Below are 22,860 nucleotides of genomic sequence, written 5' to 3'. Positions count from 1 at the left end.
AAGAGCTCTTTTTTGGGCAGCACGAGTTGGAATTTCGATGAAAAGACGTGGGTGAATGTTCAAGGAGTATTTTCCCCCAGGAATAGGATGTTTCTTGGTTATCAGACCCTCACAAACAGTGCAAGATTTGTCTGAAGCAGCAGCAAACAAAAGCCTCTGCAAGCATGCAAGCGGGGGAAGGGCCAGCTTATAGGTCTCAAGCTGACCTGAGGGCCTTTATGAAAGCTGAATTCTAGCAGCAGAGGGAAGAACGGTGAAAAGATCTCACCAAGGCCATTGAAGAAGCGGAGGCGGACTTCCGGTAGCGGTGATGCGGAGCTAAGCCGCACGTTCAGTGACTCCCACTATTTTCGGACTTTGGGGCTCTTTTAAGGGCTTGTAGTGGTGCTGTTTGGACTTTTCCCCGTGTGGGAACACTCCTTCTCAGAAATTTCTTGATCCCAACATGGTAGCACAGTGGTTAGCACAATTGATTCAAGCTCCAGGGTCCCAGGTTCGATTCCCGGCTGGGTCACTGTCTGTGCGGAGTCTGCACATTCTCCCCCAGTTTGTGTGGGTTTCCTCCGGGTGCTCCGGTTTCCTCCCACAGTCTAAAGATGTGCAGGTTAGGTGGATTGGCTATGCTAAATTGCCCTTAGTATCCGGGGAAAAAAAGGTTGAGTGGGGTTACAGGGATAGGTTGAAGGTATTTGCTAAAGTAGGGTGTTCTTTCCGAGGGCCGGTGCAGACTCGATGGGCCGAATGGCCTCATACTGCATTGTAAATGTTATGATTGTTCTTCTGGTGTATATCTGTTTGTTAACCCCTAAACGTTTTGAAGTGGATATGTCTATAACTGATGTGGATCTCACCCATTTCCATCTTGTGGTCACTTAGACTATTCAACATATACCCCATACCCACCCCCCTATCATGTGTCTAAGGGAAAATTTCCCCACTTGTACCCTCCCCCAGTCCAGTCCTAGCCATGCAGTGTATTCTCCTGCCAGTGGCCACTTTTTTACTTTACGCAGTAGACATAGCTCTGTAGCCCCTTCTGCCTGAGGACACTTGCTCCTATTTTGCAGTACAGGCTTAGCCCGGCAACCCATGAAAAGCTACCCCCGGCTTCCCACTGGTCTAGTAGCTAGGGACCTGCCTGTGACAACCCCATGAAAGTGATGTAGTCTTGACAGCAAAGCCTGGATTGATTGGTACAAGCATTTTGTGGTGCAAGGTAGGCAAATTAATCTCAAAGTAATTAGCAACGTGCAGATTACCAAGTGCACGTCGCTTATATACAGCTGAGAAACAGTCTTACAACACCAGGTTAAAGTCCAACATGTTTGTTTCAAACACTAGCTTTCGGAGGATTGCTCTTTCCTCAGGTGCTTGCCCCAGTCTAACATTGGCATCTCCACATCATTCTAATTGCATGCCGGGGTGCCTAATTGATCTAGTGTGGGGTGATTTCAGAGAGGAGTCCTTATAAAGAGAGGTAAATATATTGAAATGATGTTCCCGATATTCCACAGCATGAAATGTGGCCTATGAGTGAGAGTTGGAGCATACAGTCGTGACTTGGTTTTACAAAAATGTAGAGCCAATTTTTGGCCTTCTTATGGTATGTTCTGTTCCAGTCGGCCATGTGCCCACCGTGAACTGTAGCGGAAAATCCCAGCCAGTACTTCTGATTGCAGAGTGTGCCCTTTTTTTGAAGGAACATTGTACCATGTAAACGTAATGTATTATTCTCCTGTTAAAGTACAACTGTTAAGCAGTGGGCGAATCTGCACAGTAATCAATTATGAGGCAACAGACATTGTGGCTTCAGTGTTTTCAAGTAATTCCAGATTTTCTGCACATTCTAAGTAATTATTTTGTTGCTACATTATTATATAAAATGTGACTGAGAAGTGTAAATAGATTTTTTTTTGTAAACTAAACTGTTTGCCATGAGTACTGCTGTAAGTCCCAAACTGTCTACACTTTAAGTCTGCAATTAACTGGCTGACGCCGTGCAACTCATTGGCTCACTCTCTGGATCTCCGTCCAAACTCTTCCTTGAAGGAAGCTAAACATTCATTGCAAAAGCTGGCAACCTGTGCGATAGGTCCGGATTCAATGGCAAAAGACAAACTGCCTAACTGTCAACCTAATTCTGTCGTTACATAACTTGCAAGTGTGATCCTTGGTTCTCCCTAACCAACCAAAACTAACCACATGAAATTCGATAGATTAGGACATTTCATTGTCCTATGGTTTGGATGCATATTAATGCACCCAAGACAAGCTCCCTACTGTACGTAATTTCTATGAGCTGCATCTTTCTTTGTTAGTACATCCAGTTGTAACATGGTTTTTAAACTTGTATGATCTCATTTTAATTTATAAGTAGCAGTTTAACATAACTATGAAATCTTTTCTGTGAAAAAATAGTTGAAAATCATGAAACACAACACAATGAAAAAAACAATCTTAAAATGGAGCTCACTGAAGGACTTAAGCGGTCAGATAGCTGTAGATAGTTATACAACCTTCAGGCGATAACAGAATTAAATAAATACTTTCAAAACTTTGCATTGAAGTTTTAACTAGAAGGAAAAAGTGTTTTGTTTGCCAAGTTATAACAGAAACAAATCAAAGCCTTAATGTTTATGACTTTTCTAATACTCCTAAATAAGGCTTACCCTATTTATGAGATCAATCAAAGGCTGTGCACCCAGCTCTTCAATTCTTTGCTCATTCAAACAGGACAGGTAATAATGTTGGGCTTTCTGTTCTGCTTCACTGCTAGAATTAAAGGTGGAATTTTCTGTAAAAGAGAAAAAGGAATTGTCATCATTCTAAGGAATGGGCACATATATAAGTATGCATACATCCTATCAGAAGGGTATTTGAATCAATATGCCATGTTATTTCTACTATATTACTTCCACTTGTGCTATCCAAGGAGTACATATTTAGACTTCCTGAGAAGTTTGTGTTATGAAGTTTCTATCCAGACCATACTGTTTACGCATGAGCCATGAACATTTGCCCTATTCCAACTATAAGGACCAGCATTCTTTTGGGTACTTCTGCAGGCAATTACAGGCAAGAGCCTGCCAATAACTGATATCTTCCAGTCCTCGTAGCAGCTACTTCTGTATTCTACATACTGTTGCACTGTAAAGCCTTGGAATCTTTCCTTCATAATTGTCTGAAATATATCTTCCAGCATGCGGAGGTTAACTATTATAGTATCATGAAACATCAATATCAATGTCACAAGATTATCAATGGATGTTTTCCCGAGACACTCTAATTGTGCTCATCAGTCTAAAGTCTCCAGGCTCTCTTGCTAATGCCACTGCTGCCGCCAGTTACCTCATGGCAGTCTGCAAAGCACAAAGTCTGCTTCAGAACAGAATTTGCAAACATACACAATCCAGTGTGCAGTATGGTCTGACAAAAGGAGCTGGGTGAATACTGAATAACTGAGTTGAGGCTGGAATCACAAAACAACTTGTCAGGGTTGGGAATGAAGCAATGTCATATTCAGCAGCAGCCAGTCCTTCTTCAACTTTTACTTCTGCCAGGTCCACACCCAAGTGAGCCGATTCACCTTGAAACCCTCCTCTAAATGTTTTATATCCTTGCGAGTACTGGTGCCTGTTTCAGTTATTATATTGAGGACTATGATAAGATTTGTTGTGAGTTCTTTCTTGGGTTTATGATATAACAAGTATATGTTGTTGTGCACACAGTCCAATGATTATTTTACACTGCAACACAATCTTTGCCTTGTAACTGCTGAAATACGTGAGAACAGAGAAACCACGCAATTAGATTAATCTGTCTTGAAAGTGTGTACCTCTTTAGTTTATACATCATCCATGCCATTCACAGCAAACAAACCACCATGATAGCATCTTCAAAGTGGATAAGACGTCTGTACTGCTGAGACCCTCAAATCTCCAGGGATGTATGTCTTACTGCTCAGGTGGGCTATTTTGGTAAAATGATAGATACATATGTTCCAAATGAGTGAACATCTTGGACTATATAATTTACCAACAATACTGTTTTAGAACTTTAACCTTAAGTGAAGAACTCACATATGATTTGTCATTATGGTTGAGTCCCCTCAAGTTCCCTCTGCTGCATTCTTCCTTCCTCCTTGCCCACCTAGACAATCTTTCCAAAGCTCTCCCCACTGCCCGGAGTTCTAAACCCTAATTTTTCCTTCTTCCTTTTTTGTGGCTTTTTTATTCTCTCATGGGCTGTGAGCATCTCGGGCAAGGCCAGCATTTATTGCTCTTGATGGGCTGGTGGTGAGCTACCTTCTTGATCCACTCGGTCAACGTGGTGTAAGTATGCCATTAGAGAGTTCCAAGTTTTTGATCCAGTATTAGTGAAGAGATGGTGTTATAGTTTCAAGTCAGGATAGTATGTATCTTAAGAGGGGGACTCACGTGATGGTGCTCCCATGCATCTGTTGCCTTTATCATTCTGGGTAGCAGAGGTTATAGGTTTAGAAGGTGTTGTCAAAGGAGGTTCAGCATGTTGCTGAAGTGCATATTGTACATTGTCGCCTCTGTGCTCCACTGGTAGAGCGACTGAATATTTAAGGTGATGGATGGGTTTGCTGATGAAACGAGCTGGATAGTGTCAAACCTCTTCAGTATTGTTGGAGCTTCACTCACCCAGGTAAGTGGGAGTATTCTATCACATTCTGGACTTTTGTCTTGTAGATGGTGGACCAACTTTGGGGAGTCAGAAGATGTCTGTCCAGAAGATCCATCCAGTAACATGCTATTCCCATTAAAATACATATCAGCCAACTTCTCTTCGTGGCCCTGAAGCTGTCTGGCGTTGTAAATGGTTCCTTTTCCTCAGATACTTTCAAACCAACTATCACCAAGCCCTCCTCAAAAGAATCAATATTTACACTATTACCTTATAAATGGCCACCCCATTTCGAATCTCTCTTTCCACTCCAAAGTTCTTGAATGCTCCAAGTTTGAAGTCCTGTAAATCTGATTCTGACCTCAAAGACAGAAATTACATCATCTATGACAATGGAGCACTAATCTTCCTCGTTCTCCTTAACAACTCTGCTGCCTTTCATACAGTTAACTCCACCATCCTCCTCCTAGTCCTCTGTTGCTTGGCTTCATATGACTATCCTCAATTAGTTCCACAATTATGCATTCAATCATGGCCAAAGTATTTGCTGCAGTGGTTCCTTTGTCCACCTCATACAATACTTCTGGAGTGCTCCAAGGGTGGTTCTTGTCCCCTTTCTTTTCCCTCATCTACATGCTAGCTTTTTGGAAATTCATCCCAAGATGTGGCATTAGGTTCCATATGTACATGATGAAACTCAGCCCTACTTCGCCACAACATCTCTTGAACCCTCCACATCATCTGTATTGTCAGATTATCTGGAATCCAGTCCTTGATCAGCCATAATCAGAAACCAAGAAGGCCAAAGTCATTATCCATGCCTTCAATCACAGACTCCGTACCTTTGACACTGATCCGGTTTCCTTCTTTGGCCACTATCTCAGAGTGAATCAGACTGATTGCCTCACTGGTACACCGTGGGTGGATAAGATCTGGAATGCACTTCTTGGCAGTGTGACTGAAGCAAGTTCAATTGAAGCATTCAGAAGGGAATTAGACTGTTTTCTGAAAATTATGAATGCACAGGGTAATGGGGGAGAAGCTAGCAGAATGGCACTCAGGGATTAACTCATTCGGAGAGCCGGTGCAGATACGATAGTCAAATAGCTGCCATCTAAACTGTAGCAGTTCTGTGATTCTGTAAAATACCTTCACAGGTATTGCAAGACCTGGGATGAAGAGGTTAGGCCCGTATTTGATTTGATTTGATTTATTGTCACATGTACCGAAGTACAGTGAAAAGTAATTTTCTGCGGTCGAGGGAATGTACACAGTACGTACATTATAGACAAAAAGAATAATCAACAGAGAACATTGACAAATGGTACATCGACAAACAGTGATTGGTTACAGTGTGAAACAAGGGGCCAAACTAAGCAAATACATGAGCAAGAACAGCATAGGGCGTCACAAATAGTGTTCTTACAGGAAACAGATCAATCTGAGGGGGAGTCGTTGAGGAGTCTTGTAGCTGTAGGGAAGAACCTGTTCCTATGTCTGGACCTTCTGCCTGATGGAAGGGTCTGGAAGAAGGCAATGCCTGGGTGGGAGGGGTCTCTGATAATGCTGTTTGCCTTTCTGAGGCAGCGGGAGGTATAGACAGAATCAATGTGGAGGTGGTAAGCTTGGTAATGCGTTGGGCTGAGTTCACCAAACTCTGCAGTTTTTTGCGATCTTGGATTGAGCAGTTGCCATACCAAGATGTGATGCAGCTGGATAGGTTGCTCTCTATCGCGCATCTGTAGAAGTTTGAGAGAGTCAATGCAGACATGCCAAATTTCTTCAACTACCGTAGGAAGTAGAGACTTTGTTAGGCTTTCTTAACTGTTGCATCAACGTGAGTGGATCAGGACAGACTGTTGGAGTTTAGAAGAATGAGATGTGATCTTATTGAAACGTACAAGATCCTGAGGGTGCTTGACAGGGTGCATGCTGAAAAAGGGTGTTTCCCCTTGTAGGAGAGACTAGAACTATGGACACAGGTTAAAAATTTTATAAAAGACAGAGATTGGAGAGTTTTTTCTCTCACAAAGACATGTGTCTGTGGAATTCTCCTCCTCAGAATAGTGGAGGCGGGGTCATTGAAGGCAGAGTTAGATAGATTCTTCTCTAACAAGTGAGTCAACGGGTATACAGGGTAGGCATGAAAGTGAGTAAGGCTACCTTCATATCAAATTACAGAGCAGACTCAAAGGGTTGAATTAACTACCCCTAATTCATATGTATCGTCATATGTACATCAATGTTGATCCTCCAAATCTATTACTTACCCATCCCAAAGGTAGTCTCCTTCTGTCAACTCTGCCTCAGCCTAATAAACTACTGCTTTTGTTACCTTCATAATCCAATTGGTCTTTTGCCAACCTTCATATTCCACTCTCCATAAACTTCAGAAAAAACATAGTTTTGCAATACATATCCTAAACTAAACAAATACAGCTTATAAATCACTCCTGTGCTCACTGACCTATTTTGCACCCGGGTCCTCCAATGCCTCAAATATAAAATTCTAATCCTGGTCTTCAAATCCCTTCACAGGTTCATTCCTCCATATCACTGTAATCTCTCCACAATGCTCCAAGAGCTGCACTCCTCCAAGATTACAATCTATTTATTCTTAATTAACTTTACCCCACAATTGTGGCCATGTTTTTATACGTCTAGACTCTGGAATTTTCTCTCTAATTCTTTCTCACCTCCTTTAAGATCTTCTTTTAACATATCTTTTTGACCAAGCTTTTAGTCAGCCCTCCTATTAGCTTGGTGTTAATACTTTGCCTGATTGGACTTGCTGCATAAAAGGCATTATATAAATGCAAGTTGCTACCTTGTAAGCAGTTTTACTGAAATCTAAAATATCTTGGGTTAATGTTGGGAAATAGCTGAATGCTTGATACTTGTCAGATATTTGAATGTTTATAGTCAGCTATTAATCTTTAAGCGCACTAAATTTTGCTCTTTAGGACTATTAATTCCAGGAGGTGCAGGCTAAAAGGCAAAGCAGGTTTATTAGCCTACACAAATGCAGCCGTATTGCACAAAACAAATGTCCCAGCTGGGACTATCAGGAACTACCAGTCCGAGTATGGGGGTCGATCTTTAAAGCCCCGCTGGTGAGCCCCCTCGGGCAGCCCTCTGCCCGCTCAACATGGGAACTCATATTATATGAAGCCCACAGGAAGATCAATCAGCAATCCCCCGTGGATTTCATGAGGGTTAAAACAACAATCAATCATGTCAGTTCTCAACTTTCTTCATTTCTTCCCTTTGGATTGTATTTCTAGTGCACTAAAGCAAATACAATTGACACCAGTAACTTGTTTTGATGGCATTATTATCTACCTTCATATAGGGTTACCTCCATGGATGGCGTGTCACAATTACTCAAGCTCATCTCACCTTAGATGTTTTCTTCAATTCTTAAATCATTTACAGCTTTTGCTAGTACATCCATAGAAAATAGAAACAGGAAGAGGCCATTTGGCCCTTCAAGCCTGCTCCGCCATTCATTACGATCATGGCTGATCATCAAGTTCAATACCCTGATCCCTCCTTCCCCATTTATCCTTTGATCCCTTTAGCCCCAAGAGTCCCTTTAATTCCTTCTTGAAATTACACAAGTTTTGGCCTCAATTACTTTTTGTGGCAGTGAATTCCCCAGAGTCACCACTCTCTGGGTGAAGAAACGTCTCCTCACCTCAGTCCTAAAAGGCTTACCCCTTATCCTCAATCTATGACTCCTAGTTCTGCACTATCCCACCATAGGAAACATTCTTTCTGAATCTACGCTGTCTAATCCTGTTAGAATTTTGTAAGTTCCGACGAGATCCCCTCTCACTCTTCTACAATTAATATAATCCTAATTTTTAAACTTAGTCTCTCCTCAAATGGCAGTCCTGCCATCCCTAGAATCGGCCTGGTAAACTTTTGCTGCATTACTTCCATTGCAAGAACATCCTTCCTCAGATAAGGACACCAAAACTGCACATAATAATTCAAGTGTGGCCTCACCAATGCCCTATACAATTGCAGCAAAATATCCTTATTCCGAAACTCAAATCCTCTTGCTATGAAGGCCAACATACCAAATGCCTTCTTTACTGCCTGTTGTACCTGCACCCTTGCTTTCAGCGACAAATGCACGAGGACACCTCTCTCAATTTACACTTTCTGTCTTCCTATCTTTGCTACTGAAGTGGATAACCTCACATTTATCCACATTATACCGCATCTGCCATACATATGCACACTCACTTCGCCTGTTCAAATCCAACTGAAGCATCTCTGCATCCTCCTCACAGCTCACCTTCCTACCCAACTTTGTATCATCTGCAAATTTGGAGATAATACATTTAGTTCCCTCGTCTAAATCATTAACATACAATGTGAACAGCTGGGGTCCTAGCACAAATTCGTGCAGTACCCCACCAGTTGAGACTGCCTACCAATCGGAAACAGATCCATTTATTACAACTTTTTGCTTCCTGTCTTCTAACCAGCTTTCTATCCATCTCAAGTTACTACTCGCAATCCCATTCATAGAATTTTTTTTTTTTTTCGCTTTAACTTTACATACTACTCTGCTATCTGAGATGATTTCAAAAGCCTTCTGAATAAACCACCTGTTCTCCCTGGTCAACTGTATTAGTTACATCTTCAAAGAATTCCAGTAGATTTGTCAAGCATGATTTCCCTTTCATAGTGGGCGGCACGGTAGCATTGTGGATAGCACAATCGTTTCACAGCTCCAGGGTCCCAGGTTTGATTCCGGCTTGGGTCACTGTCTGTGCGGAGTCTGCACATCCTCCCCGTGTGTGCATGGGTTTCCTCCGGGTACTCCGGTTTCCTCCCACAGTCCAAAGATGTGCAGGTTAGGTGGATTGGCCATGCTAAATTGCCCTTAGTGTCCAAAATTGCCCTTAGCGTTGGGTGGGGTTACTGGGTTATGGGGATAGGGTGGAGGTGTTGACCTTGGGCATGATGCTCTTTCCAAGAGCCAGTGCAGACTCGATGGGCCGAATGGCCTCCTTCTGCACCGTAAATTCTATATAAATCCATGCTGACTTTGTCTATTTATACCACTGCTTTCTAAATGCTGTTCTATGAAATCCATGATAACGATCTCTCGCAACTTTCCTACTACTGACGTTAGGCTCATTGGCCTATAGTTCCATTTTTTCTCGACCTCCCTTTTTGAATAGCAGTGTTATATTAGCTACCCTCCAATCCAAGAATATCAAGCTCTGGTGATTTACCCGTTTTCAATCCCATTAATTTCCCCAAAACCATTTCTCTACTAATATTAATTTCAGTAAGAAGTCTTACAACACCAGGTTAAAGTCCAACAGGTTTGTTTCAAACACGAGCTTTCGGAGCACTGCTCATTCCTCAGGTGAATGGAGAGGTATGTTCCAGAAGCATTTATATAGACAAAGTCAGAGATGCCAGACACTGCTTGGAATGCGAGCATTTGCGGGTAATCAAATCATTACAGATCCAGAGATAGGGGGTAATCCCAGGTTAAAGAGGTGTGAATTGTCTCAAGCCAGAACAGTTGGTAGGATTTTGCAAGTCCAGGCCAGATGGTGAGGGGTGAATGTAATGCGACATGAATCCAAGATCCCGGTTGAGGCCGCACTCATGCGTGCGGAACGTAGCTATAAGTTTTTGCTCGGCAATTCTGCGTTGTCGCGTGTCCTGCAGACCGCCTTGGAGAATGCTTACCCGGAGATCAGAGGCTGAATGCCCTTGACTGCTGAAGTGTTCCCCGACTGGAAGGGAACATTCCTGCCTGGTGATTGTCGCACGATGCCCATTCATTCGTTGTCGCAGTGTCTGCATGGTCTCGCCAATGTACCACGCTTTAGGACATCCTTTTCTGCAGCGTATGAGGTAGACTACATTGGTCGAGTCGCACGAGTATGTGCCGCGTACCTGACGGGTGGTGTTTCCACGTGTAATGGTGGTATCCGTGTCGATGATCCGGCATGTCTTGCAGAGATTGCCCTGGCAGGGTTGTGTGGTGTCATGGTCACTGTTCTAAAGGCTGGGTAATTTGCTGCAAACAATGGTTTGTTTGAGGTTGCGCGGTTGTTTGAAGGCAAGTAGTGGGGGTGTGGGGATGACCTTGGCAAGATGTTTATCTTCATTGATGATGTGTTGAAGGCTGCGAAGAAGATGTCGTAGTTTCTCTGCCCCAGGAAAGTACTGGACGACGAAGGGTACTCTGTCAGTTGTGTCCCGTGTTTGTCTTCTGAGGAGGTCGGTGCGGTTTTTTGCTGTTGCGCGTTGGAACTGTCGATCGATGAGTCGAGCGCCATATCCTGTTAGTACGAGGGCATCTTTCAGCATCTGTAGGTATCTGTTATGCTTCTCCTTGTCTGAGCAGATCCTGTGTATACAGAGGACTTGTACATAGGGGATGGCTTCTTTAATGTGTTTCGGGTGAAAGCTGGAGAAGTGGAGCATTGTGAGGTTATCTGTGGGCTTGAGGTAAAGCGAAGTGCTGAGGTGACCGTCTTTTTTTTTAATAAACAATTTTATTGAGGTCGTTTTTGGCTTTATAAACAGTTACAGACATCATCAGAAAGGAAGCAAAAAAGGCAAAAATGTGCAAACATCCACGTACTTTCAATACTTCCATCGTAACATATTGCACAAGCCCGCTCCCCTCCCACCCGTACTACCCGCCATATTTTCCCTCCTACTCTACTCTACCCCGCCCCCCTCCCCCCACCCCCTGCTGACGCTCACTCTCCCGCAAAGAAGTCAATAAATGGTTGCCACCTCCGGGTGAACCCCTGCACAGATCCCCTCAAGACGAACTTAATTTTTTCCATCCCAGGAAACTTGACATGTCCGCAAGCCACCACTCAGTCTTCGGGGCTTTGAGTCCCTCCACGCCAATAATATTCGTCGCCGGGCTATCAGGGAAGCAAAGGCCAGCACATCGGCCGCTTTCTCCCCCTGGACGCCCGGGTCTTCCGAAACCCCAAAAATTGCCACCCCTGGACTCATCACCACCCTTGTTTTTAGCACCTGGGACATGACCCCCGCAAATCCCTCCCAGTACCCCCTCAGCTCAGGGCATGCCCAAAACATGTGCACATGGTTCGCTGGTCCTCCCGCGCACCTAGCGCATTTGTCCTCTATCCCGAAAAATTTGCTCATCCGAGCCACCGTCATATGGGCCCGGTGAACGACCTTAAATTGGATCAGCCCGAGCCTTGCACATGTCGCGGTCGAGTTTACCCTACTCAGGGCCTCTGCCCACAGCCATCCTCCATTTCCCCGCCTAGCTCCTCCTCCCATTTAAGTTTCAGTTCCTCGTCTGGGACCTTCCTCCCCTGAGACCTTATAAATACCCGAGACTCTACCCTCCCCTTCGTCCCTCCCAGAGACTATTCTGTCTAGGATCCCCATTGGCGGGAGGCGCGGGAAAGATGGGACCTGTCTACGAACAAAGTCCCGCAGCTGTAGGTATCTAAAATCATTTCCCCTACCAACCCAAATTTCTCCTCCAAGCTCCTCAAACTCGCGAAGCTCCCTTCCAGGAACATATCACCCACCCTTCCCGCCCTGCACGAAGCCGCCATACTCGGAACCCCCCATCCATACTGCCGGGGGCAAACCGATGGTTGTCGCAGATTGGCGCCCAGACAGACGCCCCCATCTCCCCCACATGCCTCCTCCACTGGCCCCATATCCGCAGGGTCGCCACCACTACCGGGCTGGTGGTGTACTTGGCCGGCGGCAGCGGTAGAGGAGCCGTGACCAGGGCTTCCAAACTGGAGCCCCTGCACGAAGCCGCCTCCACTCGCTCCCAAATAGACCCCGTACCCACCATCCACTTCCTTATCATAGCGATGTTGGCCGCCCAGTAATAATTGACCAGACTCGGCAACGCCAGCCCCCCCTCGCTGCGGTTCCTCTCCAACATTGCCTTCTTCACCCGCGGAGACTTTCCCGCCCAGACAAAGCTCATGATCAGCCCGTTAACTCTTTTTGAGGTGACCGTCTTTGACGGAGATCTTCTTCTCTTTACATACCTATAGAAACTTTTACAGTCAGTTTTTATGCTCCCTGTTAGCTTACTTTTGTATTGTATGTTCCCCTTCCTAATCAATCTCTTGGTCAACCTTTGCTGAATTTTAAACTGTTCCCAATCCTCAGATCTATTGTTTTCTCTTGCTAATTTGCATGCCTCTTCTTTGAATCTGATACTATCTCTAAAATCCCCAGTAAGCCATGGTTTGGTGGTTTGGCCACAGTTCCCTTTCTGTTCTTATGCCAAATGGCAATAGACAACTTTTGGAGTTCACGTATTCGTTCCTTGAATGCCTGCCATTGCCTGCCCACTGTCCTTCCTTTTAGAAAAGTTTCCCAGTCCATCATTGCCAACTCGTGCCTCATACCAACATAGTTACCTTTATTGAGATTCGGGACCCTGGTCTCAGAATCAACTACCTCACCATCCACTTTGACAAAGAATTCTATCATATTATGGTCACTCATCCCCAAGGGTTCTCTTACAACAAGACTGCCAACCAATCCTTTCTCATTGCACAAACCCAGTTCAACATGGCTTATTCCCTTGTTGGTTCCTCAGCGTTTTTGTTATAGAAAACCATCCCGTATACACTCCAGAAATTCCTCCTTTATTGTACTGTGACTAATTTGACTCACCCAATCTGTATGCAGATTAAAGTCACCCATAATCACACATGTTCCTTTATCACATGCATCTCTGATTTTCTGTCTAATGTTATCCTCAACATTACCACTGCAGTTTGATGGTCTGTATACCACCCCTTGGTGTTTCTTAACTCAACCCATACAGATTCCACATCATCTGTGCTCATATCTTTCCTCAATATTGTATCAATATCTTCTTTAATCAACAATGCAACTTCACCACCTTTTCCTTTCTGTCTGTGCTTCCTAAAAACTAAATAGCCCTCATTGTTAGTTCCCACCTTTGGTCACCTTGGAGCCATGTCTCCATAATCCCAACCATATCATTCCCCTCTGCATCTATCTGTGCAACTAATTCATCCATTTTATTTGAATGCTCCAAGCATTCAGGTCCAAAACCTTAAGGCTAGTCCTTGTCCTGGCACTATTATTTTATTTATGTTACAGTTCCTTGATTTCTCTGCCTGTCACTTTTCTTATTCTCCTTGCTATCTTTTTCTCTTGTTCTTGATTCCCCTGCTCTGAATCTTGTCATAGGTTCCCATCCCTCTGTCATATTAATTTAAACACTCCCCAATCGCTCTAGCAGTGCGTGTTCCTGCGATGACCTTGTATGTTTGGAGTACCACGGTAAAGAGCTGCCACATGTGTCACAATTAAAGCATTGCTCACTCCCTGGAAAACATGTAGAGAGACTTATATTTTTCTGGCAGGATTTTGTACTGTTTCCAGGGTGTCGGGATAATAGTCCTTCTGATTTTGTCAACTAGAGGGTTGAGAGTGGAGGTGTAAATGACAACATATGCACAGTTGAAGATGTTCTCCATCTAAGGGAAGCCACAAATTTACTTCAATTGCTGCTAATTGTGATGTGGTTTGCTCCTAAAGCTCATGTGGCAGGGTGAATGGTCGAATAAGGCTCATTTGACCTTCATAGTGCAGTATGTGAGAAAGGGACGAGTGCCTGAGATTTCCTTCATTGGTGCCTGAAGGTTTATTGCTGTATAAACAATGAACTCAATGGTGACCTTTACCACCATTGTTTAGTGAAATGTGGATGGATGACTCTCCATGAAAATCCTCATGATTCTGACGGCACAACAACAGCCTCCAAGCAGAACATGAAGCTCCTTGTGTGTATTGCTTCTTTCTCATACAGATAATACCTGCAGTTGTTACAGATCTACTGTCAAATTAATAGTTATATTGTCTCAAATTTGGCTGTCTACAGACAGGAATTGTCTGAAAACCAGACACTTTTATAATGTTCCATGCATCCATTTTAATGGAGTAAAAGTTTAAAAGAATAACTAACCCAGACAGTTCCCTTAGCCACTGCATTGGCACGGTGTGGCTCCGGACTAGTTATCAGCTTCGCACAGCTCTCTATAACCTGCTCCAAGTGACCTTTAACCCCTAACCCGGCTTGACCAAACTGCCCACAGCCTGAACTGCCCAATCCAAAAATCGGCAACTGCCTTGATCCCAAGATAGCTAGATTTGAGGTACTTATACCTGCTCCAGGGGCAAAGGTTTCTTCAATCTTTGTGCTTCTGAGCCACCAGCTCCTCTTTTTCTTGCACTGCAAGAAGCTCGGCCATATTCACTGCACTCTTTCTTTTGAACAAAGAACACACTGTTCTATTCATTTCTGTCTCTGCTGCAATGATGAAAGATTGTGCAGCAATCTCTCTCAGCTTGCTGATATAGGTTTTGAGGAGATGTATTTTCAGGAATTGTTCTCTGGTTCAACACACTTCCCCCACTTCTTGCAACATGGACCTAGCTGTTGTGTTTGGCCTTCCAAACTTTACAAAGGAATCCACCAAACACTTTGACTTGTCCAAACCAGAAACTTTATTGGGTCTCATTTGGTAAGATAGCAATCTGTTACAGAACACGTTATCATGGAGTCTGCTTATTACTCCTCTGGAATCTGCACCTAGCACCTGTTTTATTGTGCTCTTGACGTAGCATAAGCTGCTTCCTTGATGTGCACCCTGACAAAGGAAGGTTCAGACTTGGAGATAGCTTTAACAGATTTATTAAACTGTTAACGATTCTCCTACTTGGATTCAACTCTCCTGTTAAACCTGCTATCGCTACTCAGACTATCTAACCAGTCTGCTACAATCCACGTGGTGGGTGTGATATGTTCAATCAACCCTGTGTACTCACTAAGTGTCTCTACTGGAAAGAGACTGAGCATGTGTGCTGTGTCCCTTTATATGGGTTCATGCAATGCCCTCCTGTGGCAGTGTCACCTGTGTGTGTGTCTTGAATGCCCATTGGTCGTGTCCTATCTTACTGACCTATTGGTTGAATGTCTGTGTGTCATGTGTCTGGTGCTCCCTCTAGTGTCTATCTAGTCTACGTGTATTTACATTAACCCCTTGTGCATTTACAGTGATGCATATCACCACATCCCCCTTTTTCGTGTTACATATTTCTGTACAGTGTTAAAGAAAATTGAACAAAAACAGGTAGATAAGTGATGCTATGTACAAGTTATGATGACTATACAATAGTATACAGGACCAAATAATACTTGCAATGACTTTGAGGATAAGACAATACAAAATAAAAGTTATGAGTCCAATAGTTCATGAATTTATATGGTCTGGTATGGAAGTGTCAATGGTGACATTGTCATTCCACTGTGAATGCTTTCAGTGTCCTGGTGTTTGGTCATCAGGAAGTGTTCAAGTGTTCAAATCACTTCATTGACTGATTTGGAGTCTGTTTCCATTTTTTTTCCCGATGCTTATGGTAGCAATTCTTGATGGCATCTGTCCTGAAAGCTGGGTTGCCTGTTGGTAGTGTAGCAAACGTGAATTAGAAACATGCGTCGTCCTGCCATATGTCATTGTACTGAGTTGAGCAGTAACAGTGTCCCTCATGGGCAGAGTTGTACCATGCCGTACCAGTTGTTGTTCCCTTGGTGTTGTTTTTGTCGTGCTTGTTGTCGATGTTGCTGCCGCTGGTATGCTTCTTGTTATTGTCTTTGATGTTGTTGTGTTTGTTGGTTTTGTTGTCATGTTTGCTGCGCTCAAGGACAAACTCTGTGGATAATACGAGTTGTTCACACAGTTTCACATGTCAGCGTGCTTTGTGGCATCTGCTGTTTCTTGAGCGTGCCATCACTGAGTTCGCGGCGCTTCCCGTCTGGAGTCATGTCCGGCTTACTTGAATCAGCTTTGGCTTGTCGATGCTCCCCGTCTGGAGTGTTGTCTGTTTCACCTGAGTCAGTTTTGGCTTCTTGATGCTCCATCAAAACATTCAGGAATGCATTTGCTTGTGGAGAGGCTCGAGCGAATGAGGTTTGAATTAACGTGGTGTCACCGGAGTCACCTGTAGTCTCACTGTGACTGTCGAGTGCCTCTGTACACACTAGCTGAGGTCTGTCACGTTGCACATCTGGTATGGGAAGTGGGATGCCGTCGTCACTTGTCTCACATACAGTGGGTAGAGCCTCAGTAGCGTCGCGTCGTTCATTTGAGATGGGTAGACTGTCAGAGTCTTCTTCTGGTGGCTCAAACAATCTGCGTGGTCTGTCATAGTCGCTTTGTTGCTCACATGATCGTGGTAGACTGTCATAGTCTTCTTGCTGTGCACTTGAGCATGGCAGACTGTCATAGAGCGTTGCAGACTTGTATTGTCTGCTGATTGTCGCTCAGAGGAGGTTGCTAGACTCTCATGGTCTTGTTCATGCAAGGACTGCGCTCTGGAGTCTTGTGTTGCTTCAATTGTGGAGTCTGTCCACGAGCTCGCTGTGGAGGTTTGTGTCACTCCCTCTGCGGAGTCTTGCAGCGTTCCCTGTGTGGAATCGTGCATTGGTCTTGCTGTGGGGCCTTTCATCACTATCTGTGTGGAGTCGGGGTCTCTTCACGTTGCGTGGACCACTCTCTGTGTGGCAGCAGTCCGCTCTCTGTCTCTTGGTGTCAGGCCGCAGCATATGACATCCCGACTCGTGAGTGCAGGCTGCACTCACGAGTCGGGATGTCATATATGCTGGGCTGAGGATTCCCCAATCCGAAGAACTCGTCGTTGGGGTCTTCAATGTACAACACCTCTAGTTGCAGTTCGGATTTAGTATTGGGGTAGCCACCTCCCAAGATGAAATCTTCGTCTGAGTCGTTGTCTTCCAAGATCATATCATCTTCTAGGGTAGTGCTTACTGCATGTTGCAGGGTTCTGCGGAGGTTACTGTCAGCTACTGGTCGAATTTCAGGCATTGTGCTGTCATTCCAGGTGAAAGAATCAGGTTTTACGGCTGTAAAACATTTTTTCCGTGTTTTGGGACATTTCCCCTTTAAGTGGGCGTGGTCCGGGGCCTCTTGATGTCATGAAGCGTGTGACGTAGGTCGTAGGAAGTGATTGCACGTGCGCAGATCGCTGTTCCTTTACTTGGGGCCTTTTTCGCAATTGCGCATGTGTGGCTTTTCGCGCATGCGCAAACGGACCTTCCCGTTCTCTGCGCTCTTAGCGTAACTGCGCATGTGCAGCACCTTTTCCAAGATGGCCGCAAATAAAAACTGCCGTTTGTTGCTGCAAGCCTACCTCGTGGTACCTTTTTTTCTTGTATCTTCCTCACAGAATTCTTGGAATTTGTCCAGGACTGCCTGGAATTCACTCTTGTTTTGCCCCTTTGAGAATTCAAAGGTCTGGAAGATTTCAGCTGCTCTTGGACCCGCGATGGTAAGTAGAAGCTTTATTTTCTCTGCATCCGCCACGCCATCTAGGTCGGACGCTACCAGGTAGATCTTGAATCTCTGCCTGAACGCACGCCAGTTTTTTGCCTTGGTACCTGAGCTGCTGTGGAACTGGAATCTCAAGCATCATCTTGCCTGGGAGCTGTTGCTGGTTGTCACTGTTTGCTGAGTTGTAACTATATGGATTTTAACAGTTCACTCCTTTTGTACCATGCTTTGTTATGCTCTTGACGTAGCATAAGCTGCTTCCTTGATGTGCACTCTGACAAAGGAAGGTTCAGACTTAGAGATAGCTTTAACACATTTATTAAACTGTTAACGATTCTCCTACTTGGATTCGACTCTCCTGTTAATCCTGCTATAGCTACTCAGACTATCTAACCAGTCTGCTACAATCCACAAGGTGGGTGTGATGTGTTCAATCAACGCTGTGTACTTACTAAGTGTCTCCACTGGAAAGAGGAAGATCATGGGTGCTGTGTCCTTATATATGGGTTGGTGTAATGCCCTCCTGTGGCAGTGTCACCTGTGTGTGTGCCTTGAATACCCATTAGTCGTGTCCTATCTTACTGACCTATTGGTTGAATGTCTGAGAGTCATGTATCAGGTGCTCCCTCTCGTGTCTATCTAGTCTATGTGTATTTACATCAACCCCTTGTGTATCTACAGTGATGCATATCACCACACCACCGACCATTCATTTGTATCTCTTATTACCCACTGCAATTGGCTTCTGAAGATGATGGATGTGTCTCCCGTTATATGGGAGTTACTGGTCACATGACCTTGGTCTCGAGACCGCATGGTGTGTCTGCACCGCCACCTGCTGGTTGGAGGTTGCACACCATCCATCTCTCATGGAGCCGACAGGCATATTACCACACTTGCAACCCCGACAAATTAGAAGTTCCAGCCTCACATTTACCTTTATCCTTAAGAACTCTCACATCTCTTGATCACTTGTCACCATTACACTGCATTTCTCCTCAAGCCTCTCTGAAGGCTATAATATCAGTACGCCATATTTGTATTGATCCAGGTTTCTAATTCACGACCAGAATTCTTTGCAGAAATTAAACATGCAAGCTACATTCTGAACGGCACATGCTTATGTCCAATGACAACTGTAATTGGTCTGTACTGCGCTTTGGCTCAATAAATGTACAAATGTATTTAAACGATTTCCAATGGCCTATAATAAGCTGGAACGGATGGGACAGTGGCACAGTGGTTAGCACTGCTGACTACAATGCCAAGGACCCGAGTTCGATCCCGGCTCCGGGTCACTGTCCATGTGGAGTTTGCACATTCTCCCTAATTTCACCCCTACAACCCAAAGATGTGGACTGGCCACGCTAAATTGCCCCTTAATTAGAAAAAATATATATATTTTATATATTAAACTGGAATTCGCTTTGGTTCTGTTTCACCCAGTACTGCCCAGGTTCAATAATTTACACTTTCTCCCAATCTCTCTCGTTAAAACATGTTAATGTTCCATAAACATCTGCAGTGAGGCTTTCATTTTACACAACAAGGAAATGTACCCAATATTTATCAAAAATATTTTTTGTTGTTTTCTTCAATGCTTAATGCTTTTAGAGAAACAGTACTAAAGCAAATATGGTTTATACTGAAGGATCATGATGAAGTATTTCCAAGTCTTTCAGAATATACAAGATTTAATTTTTCTTAGTACTGACAGGTCTGCACAACTTTATTCAGGTCTGCTTCCGATGCAGAGCTGAAGGGCCAATCAGAACGTGTGCGAAATAATGCTGCTGGGGCAGTTTTTAAACTACTGAATGTGTGCTCAATAGGCTCAGACCAGAAAATGTTGGTACGGTTGAAATAATATAATCTGCCTCAACAGGAGCTTTGTCAGAAGTCAAAAAAAATCTACCCTGGGGCGCACAGAAATGGCAATTAAATATTTGAATGGAAATGAGATGAAATGAAAATCGCTTATTGTCACGAGTAGGCTTCAATGAAGTTACTGTGAAAAGCCCCTAGTCACCACATTCCGGCGCCTGTTCGGAGAGGCTGGTACGGGAATTGAACCATGCTGCTGGCCTGCCTTGGTCTGCTTTAAAAGCCAGCGATTTAGCCCAGTGTGCTAAACCAGCCCCCAAGCTGCAGTTGTTGGAAATATGAAATTAAAGGGAAAATTCTTAATGTACACAGCAGTTCCTTATCATATGAAAAGAGAGAGGAGGTATAGTGTGCAAAATTTGGATCCCTGGGTCAATGGAGACAGCTGTGCAGAACCTGGTTGCCCTCCTGGGGTTACGCGTGGTGCAATCAGCCACTTCCAGCAAAGTCCATGCAACAACTTGAGAAGATATATGCAGATATTTCCTGTGTGTGCCAGAAATCTTTGGACTCATCCTTGTTGGAATGATGTCGGTTGCAGAACATGTCTGTTAAATAAGTCTTCTTGGTCTTCTGCATATTAACAGCAAGTCAACTACAAATATACAGTAAAGGGTACAGACATGGATCCATCTCCATCCTTAACGTTAACACATCTCTGGCTAATATGACACTGATCAAATGTCTAGGTCATGTGCCTTCTTACATCAATGTTTGGGTGGTAATGATTCAATGCCACATTAGCCCTCTATGTACCAGTCCTCTACTACAGTCCTACCATGAGTCACCTGCATCTTCTGTGCTCTCAGAACTCTCCGCATCGTAAGGCCAACTGCACTGAAGTCCGTGCCGTCCAGCATCACTGAGAACATTCAGGGTGATGGCATGTTCCTGTCTTGTGCCCCTCCTCAAATACCAGCTCACCTTCAACCTGCTATCTGGTAGAATGAGCAAGCTGTAGATGATGTCAACTTGGTTGTCGTATATCCACTCCACGTATATTCTCTCATAGCAACTTTTCCTGATTGATTTTTTTGCTTTTAGACACCCAAAAACTGACACCTGCCCGATCACAACAGCCCAGGAGGAGGCACGATAGCAGCAGCATAACACTGAGAAACAGGCCATGTCACCTGATTTGACACTCGCAGCCACCAGCTTTGATACTGACACTGAAGCTACCTTAAAGGCACCACGCAGTTCTTTGGATGAATTCACTTTGTGTTTTACTAAAGAACAAGCATTCAAGTACAAAAGGCTTCCCACACTAGCATTACTTAAAGGAACAGCCATCCAACGTACAAGCAAAAGTCGTTTTGAATAACCTCTCCAATTCGCAAAGCCACTGGAAGTACAGTGGAGTGCTTTTGAAGGTGTTGTGGTGAGTTGCTGGAATTGACAGGAGTATGTCTTCAGATGTAGGGCAGAGAATTTAATGAGCTAGCAGCACAGAGGCTGGAACAGGCTATAGGGGCTGGATCAACTGTGCCTCTTGGTCTGCAGGATGGCAGGAAGATTGAGCAAAGACTGTGGAGAGTGTGAGCTGGTACGATGCTCTCTGCCAACTTGCATTGAAAGCGATGGGGTGCTGTCTGGCAGGCCAACCAATGCACACAGTACCTTGGTCCCCATGCTCACTAGCCGTATGCTGCCCCATCAAGGTCCTCATCAGATTTCCCATGAGAAAAATTCACCTGCAACCTCCTGTGAGCTGCCAAATGAACCATCCTTTCCTCTGGTCTGGTCACAGCCTACCCATTCCCAGTGACTCACCACATACTAATCCCAGCTCAATACCAGCCTCCAAGGTGCACAATGTGGAAGAATGGGAAATTATCCACTTTGACAGGAAGAACAGAAAGGCAGAATATATTGCAAATGTTGAGAAACTGGGGGATGTTTGTATTGAGTGATTTTGATGACCTTGTACATAAATCACAGAGAGTTAACATGCATGGATAGCGAGCAGCTGCATGTAAGCCTTTATTACAAAAGGATTGCACTATAAGAGTAGAGGTTTCAGAGTCTTGTGTAGGGCCTGAGTGAAACCACATCTGGAGTACTGTTTTGGTTTCCTTACCCAAGGCATGTCTATTTACCTTCAAGGGAGTGCAATGAAGGTTTCCTCGACTGATTCCTGGGATGAGCAGATCATTCAATGAGGAGAGATTGAGTAATCTAAACCTATATTCCCTCAAGTTACAAAGAATAGAACATAGAACATAGAACGATACAGCGCAGTACAGGCCCTTCGGCCCTCGATGTTGCACCGACATGGAAAAAAACTAAAGGCCATCTAACCTACACTATGCCCTTATCATCCATATGCTTATCCAATAAACTTTTAAATGCCCTCAATGTTGGCGAGTTCACTACTGTTGCAGGTAGGGCATTCCACGGCCTCACCACTCTTTGCGTAAAAAACCCACCTCTGACCTCTGTCCTATATCTATTACCCCTCAATTTAAGGCTATGTCCCCTCGTGCTAGCCACCTCCATCCGCGGGAGAAGGCTCTCGCTGTCCACCCTATCTAACCCTCTGATCATTTTGTATGCCTCTATTAAGTCACCTCTTAACCTTCTTCTCTCTAACGAAACGGAATGAAAAGTAATCTAATTAAAACATATAACATCAGGGCAGTACAAGTGATTAGCGCTGTGGCTTCACAGTGCCAGGGTCCCAGGTTCGATTCCCTGCCGGGTCACTGTCTGTGCCGAGTCCTCACGTTCTCCCTGTGTCTGCGTGGGTTTCCTCCGGGTGCTCCAGTTTCCTCCCACAGTCCAAAGATGTGCAGGTTAGGTGGATTGGCCATGATAAATTGCCCTTAGTGGCCAAAAAAAAAAAGGTTAGGAGGGGTTATTGGGTTACGGGGATAGGGTGGAAGTCAGGGCTTAACTGGGTCGGTGCAGACTCGATGGGCTGAATGGCCTC

The 22,860-nt window shown here is 44.4% G+C and overlaps 1 protein-coding gene across 5 annotated transcripts in view; it reads right to left on the bottom strand.

Annotated features, from left to right (window-relative positions):
* LOC119975891 (endothelin-converting enzyme 2-like) overlaps positions 1-22,860 on the bottom strand; it is a 242,908-nt gene that overhangs the window by 73,481 nt on the left and 146,567 nt on the right. For all 5 annotated transcript variants that reach the window (XM_038815811.1, XM_038815814.1, XM_038815813.1 and 2 more), the window contains one exon: positions 2,670-2,794. In XM_038815811.1, the coding sequence (XP_038671739.1) occupies positions 2,670-2,794 (125 nt within the window). The remainder of the gene's footprint in view (positions 1-2,669; positions 2,795-22,860) is intronic.

The sequence above is a fragment of the Scyliorhinus canicula genome, chromosome 13, assembly GCF_902713615.1.
Source record: "Scyliorhinus canicula chromosome 13, sScyCan1.1, whole genome shotgun sequence".
In the NCBI taxonomy this organism is placed as follows: Eukaryota; Metazoa; Chordata; class Chondrichthyes; order Carcharhiniformes; family Scyliorhinidae; genus Scyliorhinus; species Scyliorhinus canicula.
The sequence above is the reverse complement of the archived record's forward strand: the minus strand, read 5'-3'. Positions and strand labels throughout refer to the sequence as shown.